Source organism: Coloeus monedula (genome assembly GCF_965178545.1).
Source record: "Coloeus monedula genome assembly, chromosome: 18".
Taxonomy (NCBI): domain Eukaryota; kingdom Metazoa; phylum Chordata; class Aves; order Passeriformes; family Corvidae; genus Coloeus; species Coloeus monedula.
The window spans coordinates 4,487,318-4,513,203 of record NC_138798.1 but is presented as its reverse complement, the minus strand read 5'-3'; the positions used below and the strand labels follow the sequence as shown (position 1 = coordinate 4,513,203).

The 25,886-nt window shown below is 50.4% G+C and overlaps 1 protein-coding gene across 2 annotated transcripts in view; it reads left to right on the top strand.

The window, feature by feature from the left end:
- Positions 1–25,573, top strand: part of CORO1C (coronin 1C) — a 41,782-nt gene extending 16,209 nt beyond the window's left edge. For both annotated transcript variants that reach the window (XM_082293224.1, XM_082293225.1), the window contains exons 2-11: positions 1,392–1,591; positions 10,971–11,093; positions 17,803–17,932; positions 18,674–18,855; positions 19,394–19,513; positions 20,377–20,481; positions 21,372–21,517; positions 22,035–22,092; positions 22,175–22,420; positions 23,115–25,573. In XM_082293224.1, the coding sequence (XP_082149350.1) occupies positions 1,397–1,591; positions 10,971–11,093; positions 17,803–17,932; positions 18,674–18,855; positions 19,394–19,513; positions 20,377–20,481; positions 21,372–21,517; positions 22,035–22,092; positions 22,175–22,420; positions 23,115–23,234 (1,425 nt within the window). In that variant the 5' untranslated portion in view covers positions 1,392–1,396 and the 3' untranslated portion in view covers positions 23,235–25,573. The remainder of the gene's footprint in view (positions 1–1,391; positions 1,592–10,970; positions 11,094–17,802; positions 17,933–18,673; positions 18,856–19,393; positions 19,514–20,376; positions 20,482–21,371; positions 21,518–22,034; positions 22,093–22,174; positions 22,421–23,114) is intronic.
- Positions 25,574–25,886: the final 313 nt, after the last annotated feature.

Sequence of the window (25,886 nt, the reverse complement as noted above, 5' to 3'; positions counted from 1 at the left end):
GCCTCTCCATGTACTTGGGGACCTTCTGGGAGGCGAGATAGGAGGTGGACTCTGCTTATTTTTATTTTTTCCCCTTTTTTTTTTGCTTTCCCTAGAGACTGGGACAGAAATATTTTTTCCCATATGTAAAAGCAAGATGCTGTATGGAGGCTCCTCTTTTGTTCCCTCTTCTCTGAGATGGGAAAAGCCCTTCCCAGATGCGAGGGCTCCGTAGGTTGTATCCACAGTCCAAGGCTGGTGTTGTGCCTGTGTCTTCTCCCAGGTACTGGAATTTTCCACACCGATTCTCTTTCCCTCTATTCTAACTCCAGCATTCTTGAAAATAATTTTTCTCAAGAAATGCTACAGACACACCAAGTTAATTGGAGTCATTAACTTGTTTCCATTACTCCTTTCTGCCTAGGAAACTCATTTTTTTTTAGGGAGATTTTGGAGTTAGAAGAAAGAACTGGAAGCTAGGGAACATGTGGAACCACTTCACAGGAACACCGGATTTTGAGAGCTTGCATTTTTATTTACATCTTCTGGACCCTGTCTGACTTGAAAGTAAACAAGTTCAATCCAAGACTAGATTTATCCCTGAAAATATGTGGAGACTTGTCTAAAAACTGCTTTTGGGATTAGGAACTTCCTTTACTGCAGTCAGGGAACACATTTACAGTGGGGAAATTAATGCTTAATTGGCAAATTCTGTAAAAGCCCCCTGGAAATGCAGTTGGGTTGGGTTGGATGTAAAATTACCTGAAATTTTAGTTAATAAAAGAAGGAAAAGGCAAAGCTGGCTGAGAATTTGCCAGGTCTTAAGGTGGAGGATCCCTGGAAGTGTCCGAGGCCAGGTTGGATGGGGCTTGGAACAATCTGGGATAGTGGGAGGTATCTCTGCCCATGCTGGGGGTGGAATAGGATGAGCTTTAAGGTCTTTGGTGCCAAGAGGATGGTGCCAGACTCTTTCCAGCAGTGCCCAACAATAGGATGAGGAGCAATGGCCATAAACTAAACCACATGGAATTCCACCTTTTTCCATGGAGAGTGGCCGAGCACTGGAACTGCCCAGGGAGGGCGTGGAGTCTCCCTCTTTGGAGACATCCCAAACCCACCTGGATGCATTCCTGTGTCACCTGCTCTGGGTGAGCAGCCTTGGCAGGGCATTGGACTGGCTGATCTCCAGAGATCCCTTCCCACCCCAACCATTCTGGGATCCTGTCCCTTCCAACCCAAGCCATTCCATGATTCTACCAACAGCGAGCAAACCCGTGTTCCCACATTGCTGGAAGTGGGGCGATGGAGCTGATGTGAAGATCCAGTGTTGTAGATCCTTGTCCAAGAATCTTCTGGACAAGCAGGACATCCTTCCCCTTGAACTGACGCCCTCCTTTTGCATCCCTGTGCAGACACGATGAGGCGGGTGGTACGACAGAGCAAATTCCGGCACGTCTTTGGCCAGGCGGTGAAGAATGACCAGTGCTACGATGACATCCGCGTGTCCCGCGTCACCTGGGACAGCTCCTTCTGCGCCGTCAACCCCCGCTTCGTGGCCATCATCGTGGATGCCAGCGGTGGGGGAGCCTTCCTGGTGCTGCCTCTGCACAAGGTAAGTGCTGCTGGAATATTTCTTGAGTCACCTGCTCGGCTGTGCTGTCATCCCGGCGTTTCTTTGGGAATACTGAAGGCTGGGAAGTGTCAGCTGTGGTGACAAACGCTGCTCGGTGGTGCCGTGTATGAATGTGTTTAATGTCTGTAATCAGTCTGATGCTTCCTGTACATTAAACACAACAAACAAGCTGTTTGCTTGACTCATCTGAGCCAATTCTGGCAGAACTTTCCACATGGAATCGTATTTTAGAAGCCTCTTTATGATCAAGTCAGGTTTTTCTACTGTCAGGGATTCAGCTATTTTTTTGTCACTTCGCTCAGGAACCACCTGAATCCAACTGCTCCTTGCAGAATTAATTCAGGAATCATCTGAATCCAACTGCTCCTTGCAGAATTCATTCAGGAATGCACCTGAGCCCAACTGCTCCTTGCAGAATTAATTCAGGAATCATCTGAATCCAACTGCTCCTTGCAGAATTCATTCAGGAATGCACCTGAGCCCAACTGCTCCTTGCAGCCCCACACTGGAGGCATGTGAAGGAATGAACTGGTTCCAGGAAGGGCATTCCTGTTGCCTCTGGTCCTACATGGAAAAGTCACATCCATCTTCTGGAGGAGATTTGTCTCATCCCTTTCTGATGCTTAACCAGCGAATTCTTGTGATGAAAAGTCTTTTTTTGCAACATTCTTTCCTCTGTGACCCTCCAGCTCCTCTCTTAAGCTGTGGTTAAGTTGTCCTCAGTCTGTCATCAGCCCTGAGCTGCTTTCCCAGCTCCACTTCCAGATCTGCCCTGTGGAATACAGAATTAGTGCCCAGGGCTGAGCTCAACTTCCCACCCGGCCAGGGCAGAGCAGGGGCAGTGACTTCTCCATCGTGTTAAGCAAAGCCAAACCCCAACCTCCCAAAATAGCTCCGTTTGGTGCTCTGATGAGCAGCCCTTCCCTGCTTTGGGCTCATCCTCAGGCCACGTGTCCTCCTCCTGCCTGGACCACGCGTGGTGGCACAGCTCTGGATGAGGAATTCCAGATGCCCATAGCAGGGGATGTGCATCCTTCTTTTCCTCTCTTCCATCCCAATGTTTGGAGCACAAATCTGATGAAGGAGCTGGGAAAGGGGCTCAGCCTGGAGAAAAGGAGGCTCAGGGGGAACCTTCTGGCTCTGCACAACTCCCTGACAGAAGGGGGCAGCCAGGTGGGGGTCAGGCTCTGCTCCCAGGAAACAAGGGACAGACCCTGAGGGAATGGCCTCAAGCTGTGCAAGGCGAGGTTTAGATTGGATATTGTGGAAATTTTCTCCATGGAAAGGGTTGTCAGGCATTGGAACAGGCTGCCCTGGGCAGTGATGGAGTCCCCAGCCCCAGAGGGATTTAAAAGCCTCATGGATGTGGCAGCTGGAGACATGGTGGCCTTGGCAGTGCTGGGGGAACAGTTGGACTCAATGGTCTCAGAGGGCTTTTCCAATGTTAATGATTCCATGATTCTGTGTTTTCTCAGTCCCTGGCAGAAATTCCTGCTAATTCTGAGTGCCCTGGCCTTCTGCATTTTTAAATGCCATCTTTGGCGTTATTTTCACATCCATTCTGTTCTTCCTCCCACTCTCCCTCTATTTATCACTGCCTTGGTGCCCTCAGCTCCATTCCTGCCTTCCACAGCCATTTAACATCCACATCTGAGGAGGTTCCATGGGAAGCTGGAGGAGCTGTGTCCCTCACCCCCAGCCTGACACGTTCTTTTGCAATGCAGTTCTTTGCTGGCTCTGCTCTAACCAGTTCCTGGGTTCCGCATTTATTTTTATAGCCTGGGCTGATGAAATTGTTCCTTCAGAACTTCAACACCCTAAATAACATTTGGATTTCTCTTTGAGCCTGTTTAGCACAGATACTTATTAAGCTCCCCGCAGCAAAATCCTTGTTGTTATATTCAGGGGTAAAAAAAAAAAAAAAAAAAGAAAAAAAAAGCAATTTTCAGCCATGGGTTTGGGCTGATTTTAAAATTGGGCCATAAAAATACACTTGCTGCATTTCTGCAGGGAAAATAGCCCATCATGACATCGTGGCTGCTCAAACCCAGTGCTTTGCGGCTCACTGGGAATTATTTGGGATGTGGCTGACCCTCGGTGCGGGATGAGCACAGAAAAGGGGGAATTTTACTCGTTTTAACGTGCTTTTTCTTGCCAATTTGCGGTACCGTTGCAGGGTTTTGTTATGGCCGGGGTTTCTCCCTGCCGGGCAGGCGGCTCCCAGCTCCCTCCCGGCGCTGGGTCGGAGGTCTGGGGGTGTTTTTGGGGCGCGATGAACCCGCAGGGACCCCGCACCCATGTGCTCGGTGTGGGCTGGGGGGGGGGCACGGACAGCGGAGGGAGGGGGAAGCCCCGCCCCTGTCTCCACAAGCCCCGCCCCCCCCCGCGCGCGCACCCGCGCCCACCGCAGCGGCACTGCGGCGGCCGCGGCTTTTTACCTTATATGGTCATGGCAGCGCTCGCGGCCGCCGCGCTGATTGGCGGGGGCGGGGGCGCGGCGCGGCAAGTGCGCGGGAATTAACCCGTGAGCGCGGGAATTAACCCGTGAGCGCGGGAATTGGCCCGTGCGCGCCGGGATTCATTAACCCGTGTGTGCGGGACAGAAAGCCCGTGTGCGTGTGTGAATTATCCCCTGTGCACCCACGTCCCCGCCGTGCCCCAAGCCCCCACGTGCTGCTGAGGGTCTCTCCGGCCCCCTCCCTCCTCCGCTAGATAGAGGTATGGGAGACCCAGGGGCTGCATCCCCTTTCCATCCCCGCAGCTCCCGGAGCAGCCGCAGCCGGCTTTGCTGGCTGTGGAAATGCTTTGTCTGAACTTCCTGTTTTCTTGCACGCACATGTGCAGGGGCTTTGCCAGGAACTCGCTATTCCCATGCTCCGGCAGGAGCCGCTGAGCATCAGACAATCCAATTCCCACAGGTTGCTCGGTCTGGAGGGTTGGCCTCTGTTGGAATGAGCCACATAGTTTGGAAAAGCTGTAATTCCTCTCCATCAGGGCTGTGTAGGTGATAAGAGCCAGGGTAATCAGCATTAACTCTGCTCACCAGGGAAGAACTGAAAACTTCCCTGCTTGTTCTGGGCTGTGGTTGTAGGATTGGTTTTCTCTGAGCCTTATCCCAGGGAAAGCTCTGGGTACACAGGGGAGGTACCAGATAAAAATTCTCTGGGTTTCCTGATAGTTTGGGCAGAATGACTTGGAAAAACACCTGGATTCAGGGGTGGTTCTGGTGCTGGGTCTGTGCTCCAGCAGAACTGGAGACAAATTTCTTTTTTTTCCCCTCCTCAAAAACCCTTTGCAGTTTTTATCTGCACAGAAAAACCTGCTGCAAATGTTCCTTTTTGTTTGAGTTCATGCAGAAAGATCCATTCAGCCACGAGTTGTGTTACGTAAGGCCTTTACCAGAGGTTTATTCAGTCCCTTTTGGATATAGCTTTTATTAGATTTTTCCATTTTCCTGCACTCCTTTCACACCAGCAACATTCCTGCAGGATCTGGGATCAGATGGTGCCCTGAGAGGCAATTAGCATGTGGGTGGGGGCGTGCACACCTCGGGAATGATCTTCTCCAAGGAATATGTCGTTCTGCAAGTGACAGGCCTTGGTGTTCATCCATGGCATATGAGAGTTGTTAAGCAGCTCTTCCCCATTCCTATTCCACCAGGAAGGATTTGGGGGGAAAGAAAATCATCCTTTTCTGAACTGTGTGTAAAATAAAATCAGGAGGTTTCGCCATGATGGGTTTATTAAGCCTTTCCAGCCATTTTAGGGGGAGTGTGATGGATTCTGTCCTTTTATTTCACCTTGGATTTCTCTCTATAAAAAGAAGTTTATATTTATCACTGTCAGCTTGATTCCAATGGATCATCAGCTTCTAATGTAGTAGGGAAGAGAGGGCAGCAGAGGGGCTAATGGATCTCATTCCTCCAGGGAAAAAAGCAGCAAATTCCATCCCTTGTCTTACAGTCAGAGGTTTGTACAAATACCTCTGCAATTTTAAGGACTTGTCCAATAATGAAAATAGAAGTCGTGCTTGGTGGAGCCCTGGATCATCTGTTCCCAGCTCTTGGGGATGATCCCTGTGGATCCCTGTCTCCTTGCCCAGCAGCTCTGCTCTCTCTGGGTGGATGCTTATCCTCTGAACTGCAGTGGGGTTTTACCACTTTATCCAGAACCCTCAACTTCTGGGATACCCATTGGTTTTCCTGCAGCTGGGAAGGAGCAGGGAGATGAACTGCTTTGGAAATCATATTTTAGGGAGGGAATGAAAGAGTGACTCTGTCCTTTTTAATTGGAATTTCTGGGCAACAGGTCTCTCTTTTTGAAATTTATTTCTGGTGTGTTTAGAGCTTTCCTGTGGAAGCTGGGACAAACATCCATGGAAGTGCTGGAGCTGTGCTGCACTCCCAGCTCCGAGTGATGGGATTTCACAGGTTGGGTTGGGTGTGAGGACTGTTTGTGTTGGGTTTTTTTCCTCTTTAAAGCCAGCATGTGTCCATTCTGTGGCAGCCTGGGATGGAATCATAGAATCATGGAATCATTAAGGTTGGAAAAGACCTCCAAGCTCATCAAGTCCAACCTTTGACCGAGTGCCCCCATTCCCACTAAACCACGTCACAAAATGCCCCAACTGCCTGTGTTTTAACACTTCCAGGGATGGTGACTCCCCCACTTCCCTGGGGAGTCTGTTCCATGCTTGACCACCCTTCCAGTGAAGAAATTTCCCCCAGTATCCGATGTCACAGCCCTGCAGCTGCCAAGGTGACAAGGAGAATGGGAGCACTGCTGGGGAATTCTTGGAGAGCCCAGTGGTCTCTTACTGCCTGACTTTTCCAGTGTATCTTTTGGGAATAACATTTCCTAATCTTCCAGATTCGTTCTGGATGCCTGGATTGGGCTGTGGGGTGACTGATGGATGCTGGGCATGGGCAGGAGCTTCCATTTCAGCCCAGTTTTCTCCCTAGTGCCTCCTCCAGGCCCAGCTGTTGCAGCCAGAGGTGGAGGGTCAGTGCTCAGAAGTTCAACTTCCTTGGGTGAAACTTAGGAGTGTTTTAATGAAAATCTATGATTTAAAGAAAAGAGGAGTATTTTCTCTAGCAGTTCAGTTGGGGTTTCAAACTTTGCAGTTGTGACCTGATTTCCTTCCTCAAACTTGTGCAGAGTGAAGGGGGAGCTGCTTTGACTTGTGCAACTCGATGCCACTTCCCTAATTTAAATGGAGATTTCAAGGAGCACAGCCATGGGCTGGGGAAGCAGCTGTTCTCCCTGATATTTTTACCATAATCCATGAGCTGTTTCCTGCCACCAAATGCCCTTTTCTGGCAGAGAAACGATCACAAGACACTCAAATTAATTCATAAAACTCCCACTTTTAGGAACAGTTTTCTTGTGTTGCTTATCCATCCCTTTTGGATTTAATCTTTTTTTATTTTTCTTCTCATCTGATCTGGGTTTAATATTTCTGATGATTTAACTATTTTTTTTCTGATCTGGAATACATGAAAGCACTTAAAATTAATTTAATAAGGCAACTTCACCCCTTGAATATTGAATGTGTGTTCAGTCAACACCAACTTTATTAAAAATCCTCAAATTCACCTTTTTGACCAACATCTTATCAAATACAACTCCAAAATTCAAAAGTTATCAGGGATGTGTCGAACCACAGTCCCAGTGGATTATGAGAAGGATTGAATTTCTTGAAGTTAATTTTAAGCTGTGTATCAGCACTTGAGATTTATTTCAAATCCTCTCCTAATTAAAAGATTACATTTTACAAATAAATAAATAAATCCCCAAACCTGGGAGCATTAGAGTAGCATGGAAACACACCCAGCTGGCAACCAAGTTGCCAAACCTCGTGGTGTTCCGGTGGCATTGGAGAGGAATTGCGTTGAAAACCGTGGAATTTGGTGATTTTGCAGCCTGGTGGGTTTTTATAACCCTACTGCAGCTTTCCTGTTTTTTCTCTTTTGGCAAATCCCCTAAAATACTGATTTTTCAAGCTCTTCTGAGCACAGTACAATGCCAGGAATTGGGGTTCCCCGCTCCAGGCAGCAGAATGCTGCCGGGAGGAGGAATCTGGCGGATGGAATTTGCAACAGTGATGCTGAGAGGTGGCAAAATACCACACCTGAGTTCAAAGCTGCTCATTCCTCACCCCGAGGGGTCATCCCTGTGATGGTGCTGTGGGTGGCTGTCCTGTGCTGTCCCCACGGTGCCTTGGGAGGGTCCCTGGTGAAGGTGTTGGTGATGAGGGGCGGATGTGGCACCTTCAGAAGCGCGGCCGAGCTCTCGGGCCGTGCTCAGGAAAACACCGCGGTTTCCTCTGCTCTGCAGAGACCGTTTGGTGCCTCTGACCACAAGGCAGGAGCTTCTCTCAAAGGGCTGCCGCTCCTGCTCACCCCACTGGGGCCTCCAGCAGCAGCTTTACATCCTTATTTAGTCTTGTTTTGATGTGTAATACTCATTTTTGTACTTCCCCAGAGGTGGCCGAGGAAGGACCGGACCTTGCACTCAGGGCTCTGGGCTGGGTGCCAAGGGGGGGGGATTGGGCACAGGTTGGATGATCTTGGAGGTCTTTCCCAACTGGAATGATTCTGGGATTATTCCTGGAGCCTGCTGAGCAGCAGGGTCTCTGCTTTCATGCCCAGGTGAAGATGTTCATATGGCCCTGGGCTCTTCATCTCCCTGGGATTGTCTTTTTCTGCCAGATCCCAGGGAGCAGCTGTGTGGGACATCTCCTGCTCTGCTTTGTCCTCTTTTCCTTGGTTTGAGAATTCTTTGTGGATAAAGAAGCTTGAAGTTGCTGCCTCTCCCACACTGCTGCTAAATAACATCTCCTTTCCCCATCCTGCCTGTCTGTTCCCTGTGGGAAACGGGGTTTGGGGTCACTCTCCAGGTGCAGGCAGGGAGAGGGGGGTGTTTGTGGGTGATGCACAGGGAATTCAGGTGAGACCCCACCTGCAGAGCTGCCTCCAGCTCTGGGATCCCAGCTCAGGGAGGATGTGGAGCTGCTGGAGAGAGTCCAGAGGAAGCCATGGAGATGCTCTGAGGGCTGGAGCCAGGCTGGGAGAGCTGGGGTGTTCACCTGGAGCAGAGAAAGCTCCAGGGAGACCTCAGAGCCACTTCCAGGGTCTAAAGGGGCTCCAGGAGAGCTGGAGAGGGACTTGGGACAAGGGATGGAGGGACAGGATATGAGGCAATGGCTTTAAGATAAAAGAGGGTAGATTTAGATTGGATACTGGAAAGAAATTCCTGACTGTGAGGGTGGGGAGGCCCTGGAATGGATTTCGCAGAGAAGCTGTGGCTGCCCCTGGATCCCTGGAAGTGTCCAAGGCCAGGTTGGATGGGGCTTGGAGCACCCTGGGCTAGTGGAAGGTGTCCCTGCCCATGGCAGGGGATGGCACTGGATGATCATTAAGGTCCTTCCAACCCAACCCATTCCATGATTCTCAGAGCACTGCTCTTCAGGGAAGTGCAGGATCCTGGTTTGAGAGCTGAGCTCTGGTGTGGGTGGTGGGAAGCAGCTCCTGTGTGTCACTGCTGCCACGGGCTCCTGGCTGCTCCTGCTCAGGCTATGCAGGTTCATCGGGATCCAAACTGAAAGGTGACGTTTGGCCTTTAATTTGCTCAAATTGATTTTTTTTTTCCCTTCCCACAGTAATAAATGACTGTATAACCCCAAAACTGAACCCATAAGTGCTCGTGCAGTCTGGAAATAATTACCAGAGGCTCCTCCTGGAGGATCCCACTGATTCCTGCCAGGGAGCCAGAACAGGCAGTCCCTGACATTTTACATTATTATTCCTATTTTTCCTTTTTGGTTCAGGCCTGTATTTGTCTGTGGCCTGTCATGTGCCTTCTGCAGTTCGTGTGCTCTGCATGATTCTCCTTCTAATTAGGTAAATTAAAATGGATGAATTCTACATGGCAGTTGGGTGTATTAATTTTTTAAATCCTGTTTCACATTGTGGCATCCAAGAGGGATTACACAGGCTTTAATTTTTGAATGGCAGGTTTATGGCTCTTCATCCACAACTCTTCCCCTTTTAATAATTCCGAAAGCAGTTGAATCTTTAAATCTGAATCTTGAGACTTTCTTTTCCTTTTGAAGCCTAAATTTGGCCATTTTGGAGATAGTGGGATCTTTTGGGATCCATATCTTGTTTTGCTGTTAGTGGAGGGCTCCAGGTCAGCTGTCCTCAAAAGCCAATGTCCAGCATTATTCTGGTTATCAGCCTTGAATAGGAGCAGCCTCCCACATGGAGCGGGGTGGGAGGCATAAATTAAGGAATGTCACCTCCAAGGTTGGGGAATGTTACTGTCCAGTGGCAGGAGGGAAATTCCAACCATTTCTTCTGCATGTTTAAACACAAAAGAAGACGACCCCATCCCAGACCTCTCCCTGCTGTCTCTCTTCTCCCATCACTCATCATGAAAAGGTCATTCCCTGGAAACAAAACCCCATGGAGCAGGACCAGGGATGTGGCTGTGGAAGTGGAGGAGTTTCCTCTTTCCCCTGCTGCTGTGCATCCTCAGTATTGTAGATATTGCTTCCCTTGTGTGCAAGGCTTGGCCGAGAGAGAGAAGGATGATGAGAGTGATTTTCCTTTCCCTTCTTCCTTGTTTGTGGAATCAGCTGTTGGGGGGGATCAGGTGCTTCAGGAACTTCAGGGGCTCCTCAGCAAAACACAGATCCAGGGGCAAAGTCAGTGTGTCAGCATCAGCTGGGTTGGAATCACTGGATTTGTCCCAGTTCGGGTTTAAGTGGCTCATTAGCTCATTGTTTTTGGAAATGTTATCCCTGTAGGGAGCCTGGCATTGGTGGCCTTGGTCCTCTGGCCGTGGAGAGGCAGGTGTGGATCAGGTGTGGCTGACACAGTCCATGTTGGCAACATTTATTCCTCCAAACAATATTTTCCTCTGCACAACTGCATCCTAACATCTTCCCATCCAAGCAAAATCCTTCTGTGTTAAGAAACCAGGGAGACCTGGTAAATCCAGTGACCAGCAACGCCCTCCAATGACAGTTTTAGCTTGGTTGTCTTCAGCTGTTGCTGTTGGGAAGCACAGATGAAACCAGAGCTTTGCTCTTCTCAAAAAGTTGGGATGGACAAAGGGATGGTGTTGCAGCAGGTGCTGAGGTGTGGGGTCACAGCCCTCCTGTGCTGGATTTCTGAACCCTTTCCTTGCTCCCTAGGGAATTTCCAGCTCGTTGATGCTGGAGAAGAGCTGCTGGTTTGTTTCCCCTGCTGATCCATGAGCTCAGATCTCATGGAATTGCAGATATGAAAGAGCAGAGGGTTGGGAAGCAGCTTCCTGCGGGATATCACAGCTCTCTTTCTCATTCTTCCCTCCAGACAGGCAGGATTGACAAGTCCTACCCCACAGTGTGTGGCCACACGGGGCCAGTGCTGGACATCGATTGGTGTCCCCACAATGACCAGGTCATCGCCAGCGGCTCCGAGGACTGCACTGTCATGGTGAGTGTTCCTTGTGGGGTGGGGTGGGCTTTGCTCCCTGCTGGAACTCCTGCTCCAAAGGACACTGGTATTCCTGAAGACACCTCCTGTTCCGAGGTGAGAAAGTCGTGGAAGATTTGGTCATTGTGGAAGGGGTTGGATTGAAAGAGACTTAAAGCTCATCCCATCCCACCCCCTGCCATGGCCAGGGACACCTTCCACTATCCCAGGTTGCTCCAAGCCCTGTCCAAGCTGGCCTTGGACACTTCCAGGGATGGGGCAACCTGTGCCAGGGCCTCACAACCCTCACAGGGAAGAATTTTTTCCATTTTTCCTTCCCCTTGGCATTTTCCTGATGTTTGGGAAGAGGAATGAGAATGCCAGTCTGTGGTGACATGTTCTGATTTGTAGAGCTTTGAGAAGACAGGTGGTTCCTTACCTCAGATATCCCAATGTGCTGGGAAGAGAGAGGGATTGGAAGGGAATGAACCCAGCAGGTTCCAGGATTCCTTCAACCCTTGATTTAACAGAGTCACTCAAAATTTTCCCTGTGTCTCCAAGTTTTGAGCAGGTGTCAAAAGGCCTTTTTTTAATAAATAAATACAATTAATCCCAAATTCTGCACCTGCCAATCTTGGATTGAGACCTGTTTTATCTCAGTGAGAGCCCATGGAACAACAGCCGGGCTCGCTCCGTGACGGATGTGGAATCCTGTGTATGCAAACACAGCAGAATAAGTGAAAGAAAATCCTTGGAAGATGAAATAATGCCAAATAACTCCAGGGATCTTTGGCCATATTTAGAAATGCTGTAGGCTGAATGTTATATTGAAATCTTATTATAGATCATGTCAGATAAATTCCTTTGCTTCTGTTCATCGTTCAAATGTTTGGGAGGGGATTCATCCCAAGAGGCTTTTCCTGGGACAGCTCTTGCCTGTGATCTCTCAGTCTTGGAAGCTGAAGCATGTTAACAAAATGGGCTATATTTAATATTAAACAAAACAACAATTTCTGGGTTTGCAATGCTCACTACTGGGCTGGAACTGAGCTTTGGAAGGATGCGGGAATGTTTCTCCATCCAGGATGTGGAAGGGCTGCACACTGGGAATGTTTCTGAGACCTGAGCATCAGTGAAGGCCCAGAGCTGCCTCCTCAGAGGCCAAATAAGTCTCTAATCCAAGTGCAGTGAGAAGTCTTTTGGGAGGCTCCAGAGAGACTGAATTATGGGGAAAACCCAACGGAGTTCAGTTACAAGTTGTCCAAATGCTTGTCCAAGTGCTCCCGATGTGGGCACAAACTGCAGGAATCTGCACTTCCCAATGGACTCTGGGGTTTCTCCACACATCCCAAGGTGGGGATGAGCTTCCCGTGCATCCCTGGAGGCAGCACCCGTGTGGGAAGGTCCCAGGGTGGAGCTGCCTGGGGGCTTGCACCCTTGTGGTTGTGTTTGGTGTGACCTGTCTGGAGTGGAAGGGGAAATAGGTGAGGCCTTGCTGTGCTTCCAGGGTCAGGGATGTGCAGACCAGGGTTTGGAAGTTGCTGGGGGTGTGTTAGCTGGAGGTTTGGAATGGGAAAAGATGGATCCCAGCTCATTTGGGACAGCTGGGAACTGCACCGGTGTGAAGAACACCCCTGGCTTGGACTTTTGGGAATGAGCTCATGAGCTTTCCCAACTGTAATTGCTTTTCTGGCCTGGCATGGGTAGTTCAGTGTCCTGTTTTCCTTGATAAAGGGTTTGGGTCCTGCTTCCTGAGCAGCCTGAACGGAATAAACGCAGGGAGCTTTACAGGACACGTGGCTGTTCATGGGCTCCAAACTCTGCCGGGGGGAGATGAGGGAAAGTGACGTGGAGGAGGAAATTGTGGGGGATTCTGCGTCAATTCCAGCTGCCAGAGAAAAGACCTTGTTCTTAAAGACCATCTGTGCTCTAGCACTCAGGGATTTAGGATCTCACCCTCTGCCACAAGGGATCTCAGCGACGTCAGCCAGACATGTATTGAGGGAGAGAGCGTGGATTTGGGATGGTGTGAGGGAGAGAGCGTGGATTTGGGGCAGTATTGAGGGAGAGAGCGTGGATTTGGGATGGTGTGAGGAAGAGAGCATGGATTTGGGACGGTATTGAGGGAGAGAGCATGGATTTGGGATGGTGTGAGGGAGAAAACGTGGATTTGGGATGGTGTGAGGGAGAAAACGTGGATTTGGGATGGTATTGAGGGAGAGAGCGTGGATTTGGGACGGTATTGAGGGAGAGAGCATGGATTTGGGATGGTGTGAGGGAGAGAGCGTGGATTTGGGATGGTGTGAGGGAGAGAGCATGGATTTGGGATGGTATGAGGGAGAGAGCATGGATTTGGGATGGTGTGAGGGAGAGAGCATGGATTTGGGATGGTATTGAGGGAGAGAGCATGGATTTGAGACGGTATTGAGGGAGAGAGCATGGATTTGGGATGGTGTGAGGGAGAAAACGTGGATTTGGGATGGTGTGAGGGAGAAAACGTGGATTTGGGATGGTATTGAGGGAGAGAGCGTGGATTTGGGACGGTATTGAGGGAGAGAGCATGGATTTGGGATGGTGTGAGGGAGAGAGCGTGGATTTGGGATGGTGTGAGGGAGAGAGCATGGATTTGGGATGGTATGAGGGAGAGAGCATGGATTTGGGATGGTGTGAGGGAGAGAGCATGGATTTGGGATGGTATTGAGGGAGAGAGCATGGATTTGAGACGGTATTGAGGGAGAGAGCGTGGATTTGGGATGGTGTGAAGGAGAAAATGTGGATTTGGGACTGTATTGAGGGAGAAAACATGGATTTGGGATGGTATTGAGGGAGAGAACATGGATTTGAGGTGCAAACCACTGTCTCCAGGTGGAAAGGGCTGATTCCCTGCAGCCATAACTCTGCAGCCCCCGTGTGGCACAGGGAAGCTTCACTCAGCCCTTTCCAAAGCCAGAAACCTCCTCTAAAGAAATTCCCAGATTTTTACAACACCTGCACATAAACCTTGGACAGATTCAGTGTTGGGAATATCGGACATGGCACTGGAGAGGGGACTGGGAAAGAGGAGGAGACCTAACATCCCTCTCCAAAGGCTTCCTTGCAGATGCCTTCTGTGGCCTCTTCCCATGGAAGAATTGTTTCCTTGTGCCAGCAAATAAGGAATGACTTAAATATTCCTGCTTGACGTTGTGCTGGACGGCTCTGATGTACTGCAGGCTTTCCATTCAGCTGGAAAATGTTTTAGTGGATAAAGGTTTGTAGATGGTATCGAGGCCCTTCCTCAGGTATGGAAAATTTCCTTCATCAGAAGGTGGATTTTAAGGAATTTGTGTGGAAAGGCCAGAGCAGAGCTCATGGGATGGAGCAGATTTCTTTAAAAATCAAAGAGAGCCTTTGCAGCAACCTGGGCCACCAACCAGGACAGGGAGAATGAGGAGAAGGTCTGACCCTGTAAAAATGATGCACCAAGAGCCTCTTCCTGCAGGGATATGGGAGCAGGGCCATGGATAAATCCAGGCCTCAAACTCATTTGTTTCCTTACTTAAGGTGATAAAAATGAATATATATGATGTAGGAGCTAGTGTTCTTTCTAGACATGGATTTAATCTCCTTTTCAGCTTGTGCAGAGCCAGAGGAGACCGTTTTTGCTTCTTTTTAAAGGGGATGAAAGAAAAGCTTGCTTTGTTTTCTTTCTCACGTGCTGTTTGTGCAAAACCTTCCCCTCCTGCCCTTCCTGCAGCCCCAAACCTCTCCCTCGGCTGTGCCACAGCTCCACTTCCTCCTGCACAAACAAACAGCCTTGATAACATCAACCCCCCCAAAAAACCCCCAGACACCCACGGGAGGGAGAGCTGACAAACACTTCCTAATGCCCAGGCATTTTAAGGTTTCCTTGGGGCATTTTAAGTTTTCCTTGGAGTCCTCCCGAGTCCTCACCCTCGGCAGGGTAAGTCCTGCGTCTAAAATTCTGTAATTTCCCTGTGAACCTGATTTGATCCCAGGCTGAGGCCAGACTCCCACCCTGTGCAGGAACGAGGGGCTGGGCCAGTTGGGACCATGCCCTGACCTTTCACATTGGTTTCGTTATTATTTTTGGGAATAGCAGGCAGGATTATTGGGTCAGTAGTCTGTAATCTGCCCAGGATTACACTGCCCTGCAGCTGCTCCCAGCTACCTGACAGAAAATTCCATCTGTCCTCTAGAGGCTTTAAAAAAACCCTTTTTCACTGGGATTTTGTCTCCTTTCCCTCTCCCACCCCCTGCACTCGCTGGCTCATGTTTAAATTTGGTTCTGGAGTTTTCTGACTCCTTTGCACTTGCTCAGAGGGATCTCAGGATCCTTCCTGGCTGCGATGGTGCAGAACAGAACTGGGGGGCCCAGGGCCCCCATCCATTTGCTGTGGCTGCCCCTGGCAGGGAGGAATGTTGGCTGGAGCTGCTCTGACCCTGCTGTCCCTGCCTGGCTCATCTGCAGGTCATGGGCTCAGAAGCTTCTGCTGCTCCTGGGTAATTTTGGTGAATAAACTCAGTTTGCAAGGCTTTTCCCACAATGAGAGTGAGGCTGAGGGACTGGGGACAGGTCCCTGTATCCCACTGTGCCTCTCAGGGGGAAAAAAATGACTGATCTTAGAATCATGGAATGGTTTCGATTGGATGGGACCTTAAAGCCCATCCCATTCCACCCTCTGCCATGGACAGGGACACCTCCCACTATCCCAGGCTGCTCCAAGCCCCGTCCAGCCTGGCTTTGGGGACACTTCCAGGGATCCAGGGGCAGCCACAGCTTCTCTGGACACCCTGTGCCAGGGCCTCAGCACCCTCCCAGGGAACGATTCCTTCCCAATATCCCATCCAACCCTAGAGATGCAGGAGGGCATGTGATGAGAAACACAAAACCCACCAAAGCCCAGTGGCTCATTGGAGAGACCCCCCACAGTTTTGGCATTAGGAGCAGCACCAGACTGACACGGAATTCCCATCACAGACATGTTCCAAACTGTTGCTGTCAGGTTGTTACTCCCTGAGTGGCAGGAGAAAAGCTGTTTCTCCAAACCTGATACCTTTGGAACCCAGTTTTCAGTGTCTCAGGGGTGGGGGAAGGGATTTGTTGAGGTTCTCAGGCGTGTTGGGTTTCAGCAGAACCTGCAAGGGGTTGGATGCAGTCACTGGTGGAGCTGGGGGGGAATGGGAAGTGAGCAGGATGAGATCCTGGTTTTCCAGGCTGAGCAGCTCCTGTTTGCAATCCCATTTTAAAATTGGATTGGTAAAAGCCTCAGTTGATGTCATCGTGTCACCAGCGCTGTTCCATCGGGTGGGAAGGGAGAGAGGGATTTCCACAGAATCATGGAATATCCTGAGTTGGGAGGGGCTCACAAGGATCCTGCAGCCCAGCTCCTGGCCCTGCACAGACACCCCAACAATGCCACCCTGTGCATCCCTGGGAGCAGTGTCCAAAGGCTCCTGGAGCTCTGGCAGCCTCGGGGCTGGGACCATTTTCATCCCTTGCAGAGAAATCCTCTCCTGGGGAGGTGTTCCCATTGTGCTCATTTCTCCCAGCATGCTGAGAAGGATGGCACTGGGAGCTGTGTCCATGAAAAGCTAAATCATTTTTGGGTTATTTGGAGGTGAGCTGGTACCCACTGAGAATCTCTGCATCTCGCTGGGTTTTTTCCAGCATCAGCCATCCCTGTGAGAAGGGAAAAACTGGGATTAGCGCAGAAATCCACGTGTCCATCACGCATCTCTGTCTGCCTCGCTTCCCAAATCCACTCCATCACATCCCACAGCCTGTTGGGCGTCGTGGGCAGGGTCTGGCAAGCCCCGTTCTCCCAACTCCAGGAAAATCAAACAATGGGAAGCAAAGCAAATGTGCTCTAATGCTGCCATCTACCTACAGCAGCTCCAACTGCTCCCCGAGGGGCTCTCCCTGTAATTCCATGTAATTTTTAAATTCACTCTATGTAGGTCAAACTCAGTTCTGAGATGATTGTCCAGTGCTGAATTGTAGGAATAGTTTTGGTGGGGCTGATCCTGCCCTGGGGCTTTGGGGTGATGGGTTTGTCTGTCCCATCCGTGGTCGTTGCTGGCTGGAAAAGCCACCTCCCTCCTCCTGGAATTCCAGTGCTCTGGCATCCTTGGGGGGCTGTTCCTCCTCCTGGTTGCCCTTCCCTGAGGAATTTTACAACAGAAGGGTTGTGGAACCAGGCAAGAAGTGAACAGGCAGTCCTGAGTTGGGCTGCTCTGGCTTCTTCCAGGACCAAACTGCTCTTCCCTGATTAAATGGGATCTGAAAGGAGCCGGAATCTAACAGGAGAACAAATTGCTGGCATTCCTAAAGAAATAAAAAGTAGGCAGTGGTAGAGCTGCAGCATTGTCCTTCTGAGGGACAAGCGTGGTTTGGAAAGACAGCAGCTTGTTCCCATGGAATTGGAGCTGCAGGGGAGATTCTCCCAACTCCTCAGCAGGATGGGAATGGAGCATGTCCGTGGACACGGGAAAAAAGGGATTGCAGCATCAGGAGCTGTGGGTTTGAGCTGGCACATGAGTGAGGGAGGATATTCCACATGGATCAGCCAAGGGTTTATTGGCAGCTGGGAACAAATCCCTCCCCAATTCCCTTCCTGTTTACACAGAGCAGTGACGGCTCCGGCGGCTGCGGGATGCGCGAAGCAGCCGAGCCACGCGCCCTTCGGAGGGGCCGCCCTTGGCTGAGCAGCTTTCCTTTCCCTTGCAGGTGTGGCAGATCCCTGAGAATGGGCTCACCCTGTCCCTGACAGAGCCCGTGGTAGTGCTAGAAGGCCATTCCAAGAGAGTCGGCATCGTGGCCTGGCATCCGACGGCGCGGAATGTGCTGCTCAGCGCAGGTACGGAGCGCAGGGACGGGGGAACAGCCACCTCTCCCTGCTTTCCTTCCACTCCTGCTTTTCCTTTTCCTTCTTCCCTCTCCCAGCTGCTCAGATGCCTTAGATCCCTGTGAATCACAAGACCCGAGGCAGTAGCTGGCTCGCAGCCCCCTCTGTATCTCAGCCTTTTGTATCTTCAGTTTACAGGGATAAGCACCAAGGAAATGTCTGGAATTGGAGTTTGGGAGTTGTTCCAGACTTTATTTGATCTGCAGTAACGATTTACGTCTGCATTCCCTACATCCCTGTTCCCATATACTTTTAGAACTGGTCCAAGTGTTTCTCCTTTCCCCCTGATCCCTACAAAGTATCCCAGAGTCCGGCTGTTCCTCCCACAAACTTTCAGGGTCAGCATTTTCCAAATCGTCTCCTTGGCTGGTACAGTCCATGTATTGAGATTTTTTTGACCACTGAAAATCAGTTGCATCATTATGGAAATGAATTGGATAATTCATTATCCATTGGCGTAGTCTGAGGCTTCCATGGGTTGGATCCCAAGGAAAGAAGCGAGTCCTTTCAGCAGGATTGTTGGATGAGCTGGGTGTTTTCCATTGAGAAAAATCCCTCCTGAGCTCCCAGTTTGGGTTTTGGTTTCCCCAAAAAACCTTTGGAGCTGCAGGAGGTTTATCCCTTGTTCCCCAGCTCTGGCTTTTCCCCTGTGTACCCCAGTGCTGTGACTTGAGCTGTTATTTCCCATTTTAGGCTGTGATAACGCCATCATCATCTGGAATGTGGGAACAGGAGAAGCCCTCATCAACCTGGATGACATGCACGTGGACATGATCTACAACGTCAGCTGGAATCGCAACGGCAGCCTCATCTGCACAGCTTCCAAAGACAAAAAAGTCCGAGTTATCGACCCCAGGAAACAAGAAATTGTCGCTGTAAGTTTGCTTAATTATTAAAGAAAGGTGGATTCACTCCAGCAGGGAATGAGCAAGAAAATATGGAAGAAAGAACCTTCTTGCTCAGTTTACACACCACCACGTTCAGTCGTGTTCTTCAAAAATTACAAGAGGAATGGTAGGGGTTGGAGGATTTGTCTGGGTTTATTGGGATTAGCGTTTGAACCGGGATTTTAGGGCTCAGTTTTAAACCTGCAGGAGTGTAATTCCACATCTAATCCTTTTGTATAATTACAGTTCCAGAGTTGTGCATGCAAAGCAGAGCTTCAGTTGTAGCTTGCAAAGAGGTTTTCCTTCAGCCTTGCAGGAGGCCTGTTGGCAAAGCTGGAGCAAGCCAGGAATGTCCCCTTCTCCTGTGGTTCAGTGATTGGGTTCTTCCCTGAACCAGCAGTGAAGGAGAGTTGGATGTTGCTCCTTGGATTTCCCCCAGCATGGAGGAGCAGCGTGTCCAGAGAGGAGCCACCACTCCGAGGGTTTTTCTGTTCACTGCTAATCCTGACCTGCTCCTCTCTTCCAGGAGAAAGAGAAAACCCACGAGGGAGCCCGGCCCATGCGAGCCATTTTCCTGGCGGATGGGAACATCTTCACCACCGGCTTCAGCCGCATGAGTGAGCGGCAGCTGGCCCTGTGGAACCCGGTATGATCCCAAACTGCATCCCTGTGCCCCTCACATCCAGCCTAACCCTAACCCTAAATCCAGCCCTGCAGCTGTGGAATTATGGAATGGGTGGGGTTGGATGGGACATTAAAGCCCATCTCATTCCAACCCCCTGCCATGAGCAGGGACACCTTCCACTATCCCAGGGTGCTCTAAGCCCCGTCCAACCTGGCCTTTGGACACTTCCAGGGATCCAGGGGCAGCCACAGCTTCTCCAGACACCCTTTGCCAGGGCCTCCCCGCCCTCACAGTGAAGAATTCCTTCCTAAATTCATCATTTATCCACCTGAGGTTATTCCCTCTCCATCTACTGCCTGCTCCTGCTTCCATAATTTTGGCTGTGTGGTCACTCAGTGAAGGAACTGAGCAGGAGCAGCGATCAGCTGGGAGCTGCAGGTTGGGAAGACACACAGGGAGCAGAGGGGCTGTGGGAAGGTCACCTCTCTCTCAGTGTTGAGCAGAGCAGTACAGCAACAATCCCAGGAGGGTTCAGGGTGGAAGGGACCACCTGGATTGTGGCCAGGTGGCTTTTGAGTGTCTCCAGGGACATCATCCACCACACATCCCATTCCACTGTCACTAACTCACTGTGTCACGTATTTCCCTTGACTTGGTGAATTTTCCTGGCTCCTGTTTTTATTTCATTTAGTGATTAAAATGCCCTTGGGTTATGAGTCAGCTCGTGAACATTCCCAGCGTTTGTTGTAACACACGGATCCCTCCGGGCGGTGCAGACACCACTGGGAGCTCAGTGGCTACAAAGTGTTAATAATTTAAACCCTCCCTCTATGAACAGAAGCTTTTCCAGTCTTTATTAACATCCCTGGTGTTTTTATTTCCAGAAAAACATGGAGGAGCCAATAGCCCTTCACGAGATGGACACCAGCAACGGGGTCCTGCTGCCCTTCTACGACCCAGACACCAACATCATTTACCTGTGTGGGAAGGTAAGGAGAGGCACCTGTGTTCCCCAAAAATGTTCCCTAAAAAATCAGTGCTGCAGAGATCAGGCTGCTCTGGAATGGGTTTGATCCTCACTCTGCAGAACCTGGGAAGGTCTGGAGTGGACCTGGATGTTTCTTTGAGATGGATTAGGTAAAGCTGCTCCTCATGCAACAAGTCCCACACCATTACCAAACTATTCCTTGCTGGTGTTGACCTGGAGGATTTTACACTGGTGTGGGAGGAAGGTACATTTTGGATGTTGTCCTCCTTGTCTTTGGAGATGCTGGACCATGTGGCAATGCCCACTGGAATTTTGTTATTAAATAATAGAAAACTGGAATGAGGTGCTCCTTTCTAAAAGCAATTTGTAGGAATTTGGTGCCTACTTGTGATGGACTCCTACAAACAGGAGCCAAAGCCAAGATGAGCAAGGAATTACAAAGGAGAATCCATACAAGTTCATGAATCCCATCTTTGTAGCAGCTAAGGAGGAATATTTGGTTTCTGTCTAAGGAGGAATATTGGGTTTCTATCTGCCACCCCTCCTGCTGTCTCAGAGACAACAGTGCAGTGGAATTGCTTGGAATTAAGGACAAACCGGTTTACAGCCTTTCTGCCTGACTGTGGCAGGAGGTTTTTCCACAAAAGATGTGGAAGGGGCCACTCCCAGCCTGGAAGCATGAGTTCAATCCCTGTCCTACAGTGTAACAGGACTTGGAGGAACCATTCAGTTGATGGACTCGGATTGTGGTGGGGATCAGCCTTGCTTCAAAAACAGCTGTGAGCTGTCCATGGCAGCATTCCTGGAGGGAATGGCTGTCAGGAGCAGGAGTGTGGGCACAGGGAACACAGGTCCTGCAGCCTCTGGAGGGTCTCCTGGGGTTCCTTGCAGGGTGACAGCAGCATCCGCTACTTCGAGATCACGGATGAGTCCCCGTACGTTCACTACCTCAACACCTTCAGCAGCAAAGAGCCGCAGAGGGGGATGGGGTTCATGCCAAAGAGGGGCCTCGATGTCAACAAGTGTGAGATTGCCAGGTGAGGAGAGCTCATCCCAGGGCTGGGAGCTGGGGCTGGGAATTTCAGGAGTGGTTAAAGCAGCAGAGCAGTGAGCACAGGGCAGTGGTGGTTCAGAAAACCTGGGAAGGGCAGGAAACATCTCGGGATGTCGCTGCAGTGGCTCCAGGAGGGAACATCACTGCTGGTTGGGAATATGATCCATCTCTTCTCCCAGGGAACAAGGGGAAATGGCCTCAAGTGGCTCCAGGGGAGGTTTAGCTTGGATATTAGGAACAATTTCCTCATGGAAAGGGTGGTCAGGCACTGAAAGGGGCTGCCCAAGGCAGGGGTGGAGTCCCCATCCTGGAGGGATTTCACAGCTGTGTGGATGTGGCACTTGAGGACATTGGGTTATGGTGGCCTTGGCAGTGCTGGGGGAGTGGCTGGACTCAATGGTCTCAGAGGGATTTCTGTGTTTCCTTGGGGTTGCTCCTTTCCCATCTCCTGCATCTCCCTGATCCTCACTCCCTGTCCCACCTCTCCTTTTCCACGGCAGGTTCTTCAAGCTCCACGAGAGGAAGTGTGAGCCCATCATCATGACGGTTCCCCGCAAGGTGAGCACCGCCCTGGGGCCGGGCTTTGGAGCCAGCTCCTGCCTCCAGAGCTCCTGACCAATCCATGTCTCCTGCCTTGCAGTCCGACCTCTTCCAGGATGACCTGTACCCAGACACAGCCGGCCCAGAAGCAGCTCTGGAAGCAGAGGAGTGGTTTGAGGGGAAGAATGCTGATCCTCTCCTCATCTCCTTGAAGCACGGGTACATTCCAGGCAAAAACCGGGATCTCAAGGTGGTCAAGAAGAACATACTGGACAACAAACCCGCCGGGAACAAGAAGAGTGATCTCATAAATGCTCCAAAGAAAGCAGCGGATGCCTCAAACCCCGTGAGTGAACTCCAGGAATTTTAGGGATGGTGGCCTCAGGTGGGAATCCCAGGGTGGGACCAGTGACAGGACCTGAGGGAATGGCTGGAGCTGCGCCAGGGGGGGTTTAGGTTGGAGATCAGGGAAAGGTTCTTCCCCCAGAGGGTGCTGGGCACTGCCCAGGCTCCCCAGGGAATGGGCACGGCCCCGAGGCTGCCAGAGCTCCAGGAGTGTTGGGACAGCGCTGCCAGGGATGCCCAGGGTGGGGTTGTTGGGGTGTCTGTGCAGGGCCAGGAACTGGGCTGGATGATCCCTGTGGGTCCTTTCCAACTCAGGATGTTCCATGATTCTGTGATGTTTCTGTAGAAATGGAAGATTACTGGGAATTGTTTTTTCTAAATCACAGAACCATTGAGGTTGGGAAAAGACCTTTGAGATCCCCAAGCCCAAACCATAACCCAGCACCAGCACCTTGTTCACCACTAATCCCTGTCCTCAAACTGTGTCCTTTGGGACACAGAGGAAAGTGTGGTTTAAGAGCAGGTACTGCTCCTGCCTGGGTGCACTGGTGCTGCTGGAGATGCTGCTCCATGCCCTGAGCATCCCAACTGCTCCAGAGTCTGTGTCACACCCTCATCCCTCCAACAATCCCACTGGGAGGAGCCCTTTCCTTGGAAAACCCCAGAGCTCTCCTCACTCCTGTTTTGTCTTCCAGCAAAACGACGCCAAATTGGACGAGATTTTGAAGGAGCTGAAATCCATCAAGGACACGATCTCCAACCAGGACGAGCGCATCTCCAAGCTGGAGCAGCAGATGGCCAAGATCGCGGACTGACGGGGCCGCCAGCCCAGGCACATCCCAGCTCCCAGTTCAGCCAGCAGCAGCCTGCAGCATTCCAGTACGAGCTTTCCTGTTCTCCTAAATCCACGTCAACGAGAGCCGATGATTTCAAGCCAAGCTTTTTAGTGAAAGATTTTTTTCGTTTCCTGATGTTCCAATGAATTTCTGTGACTGTGTCAAAAACAAGAAGTGCTACTTTTACAGGGTTTTTTTGGTTTGTTTTTTTTCCAGATGTTATTATGAATCCTTGAAAAACGAACCCATTCTTGACTTCCAATGTCATGCCCAAATATCTTTTTTCTAGATTTAGGGACCAACACCACATTGTTCTTAACCACTTTTTCTTTTTTTTTTTTTTTTTTTTAAAGTTGCCAAAAAATAGAAAAAAAAATCGCTTTTATTTTTCTTATTTGCCACTTTTGCAGTATTTGTGTTTCCATTCCAAGGGACAGGGGGTGTGGGGGATGTTTACACTGTGCAGAGAACAAAGCTGAAGCTATTTTGTATAAATCCTCCATTTGGAACAGTCAGGTGGGTTCCCTTCCATTCCCTTCCCTTCCCTGTGGAGACCCCTTGGAGATGGGATGAGCTGCCTTTTCTGCTCCACAACGTGTCCCCAGCCCCAGAAAAATACAAATTTATCATTCTGAACGAGGGGATTTATTTCCTACTGAAGTTTGAAGCCAGCACCACGTTCCCATTTTCATACAATCCCAATGTTTGATTCCGTGACCAAACTCACGTGTTTTACTTGCTGATTTTTATTTCCATTTCGAGGCAGAACTGACTTCCATGCAGGAATGTTTTTATCCATGGAGCATGGAGTTCCAGGTGAGCTGTGGGATGCCAGCAGTTGCTGTAAATCCTTGTTCCTGCCCCCTCAGCTCATGGATTTTAAGGAGCTTTTGGAATCGGAGTCAGCCCCTCACACCAGTGCTGATGATAGGAATTTTCCAAGGCAGCACGAGCAGCAGGAAGGTGATTTTTCCATGATGATTCTCCACAAACAAAACACCTCCGTTGTTATTTTTTTTATCATTTGTTTTCTTCTGTCCATCATTCCCATTCCTGCCTCCCACCCTGCCATGCTGGAAAGCTTTGCAGGAAAGGATTTGTTCCCAGATCAGATGAGCAACCCCCAACCCCAACCCCGCCTCCTGTACTCCCAGTCCTTCAGAGCAGAAGGGACTGGGAGGGTGGATTTGATCCCAGTTTGGAGAACTGGTTTCTCTGGGATCCTCCAGGGAAAGACCCTGTGAGTGCTCTGGGCTGGTGAGCAAGCTCCTCCTGGAATTCCATGGAAGCTCAGCTCAGCAAAGCTCTGCTCAGGTGGGGTCTCCCCTGCGAAGGAGCTGTCAGGGCTATGGGGCAGGCTGGCTCCCTGCTCCCAGCTGTGTCCCTGTGCTGGGAATGGGATCCAGGACACCCTGGAAAGCTGTGCCAAGCGGGACCGGTGCTGCCCATCCCTGCACAGCTCATCCCTGCAGCACCAGGGAGTGCTGACAACCCATCCTGAATCCATAGGTGGGCAAAGACCATCAGAAAGCTCCTGATCCCTATCCCAGCTGGACTCTGTCCCTGTGGCAGCTCCGTGTGTGCGGAGCGTCCCCCACCTGGAGCATCCCGGCGGACACGAGTCCCTTTGTCCAGGCTGAAGTGATTGATTTTTTTATTTTCCATTAGTTTAGCTAGGAATTCTATGATTTTCCATTTTTCCCAGTGTTTGCATGTTCAGAACTTCCAGGTTAAGGATTCCCTGTTGTGGAGGGATGTGTGCGTGGAGGCGGAATCGGCCAGGGGACGTAGCTGGAGAGGCACGAGGACGGGATGGAGGAGACAGAGGATGTGGTGGGATTGCAGAGCAGGAAAGCTTCAGAAAAGTGGGATTTCTGTGTTTTAGGGACAAGTGGCATCCCCTGCCCTGTGCCCGTGGATCCACAATCCGGCCGCTCCGGGTTCTTTGGCTGTTTGGTGATGTTTCTGTATTGCAGTAAATGCCTGAGATGTGTATTTTTATGGATTTTTTTTTTTTCTTTTGGAACCCAAAAACCCGAAGGTCGTTCTCCCCACAGTGGTGATTTCTGTGTTGATTTGTACGTGTGACTTCAGGGTTGTGTGCTTGGGGACCTCGGGTTTGTTCCTAACATTGGAGGGAAATCAGTTTTTGGGAGCCGCTGGATTGAGATGCCCGGGGGTGGGGTTGTGGGAGATTTTAGTTCCTAGCCTGTATTTTATTTAAATGAACTGATGCCTCGCCAGGCTCAACCGGAGTCAGTGCCTGAAGCTTTTTGTAGCCGTGATATCCCGGGAGAGAACCAGCCCAGTCCGGAAAGACGCGCTCTTATAGAGCGGCCAGAGTATCTGTCCAAATATTTGCTTCCATTTTCAAAAGATAAAAGTCATTGATTATAAACTGCCTCTGCTTGGCTTTTCCTTTGGCTCTCGGCGTCCTGCGCCCACCCTCGGCATTCCAGGTGTGATTGATAACCGGGATCTTGAATGCTGGACACTTCAGTGGAGGGGTTGTGGCTGAGGGAGTCCTTGGGGGGACTCTGCTCCTGTCCCAGGAGAGCCAGGGCCCATCCCTGGGGTCACACATGGAATTCTCCTGGTGATTCCCAGTGATGAACCCAAGAGTTTGGCTGG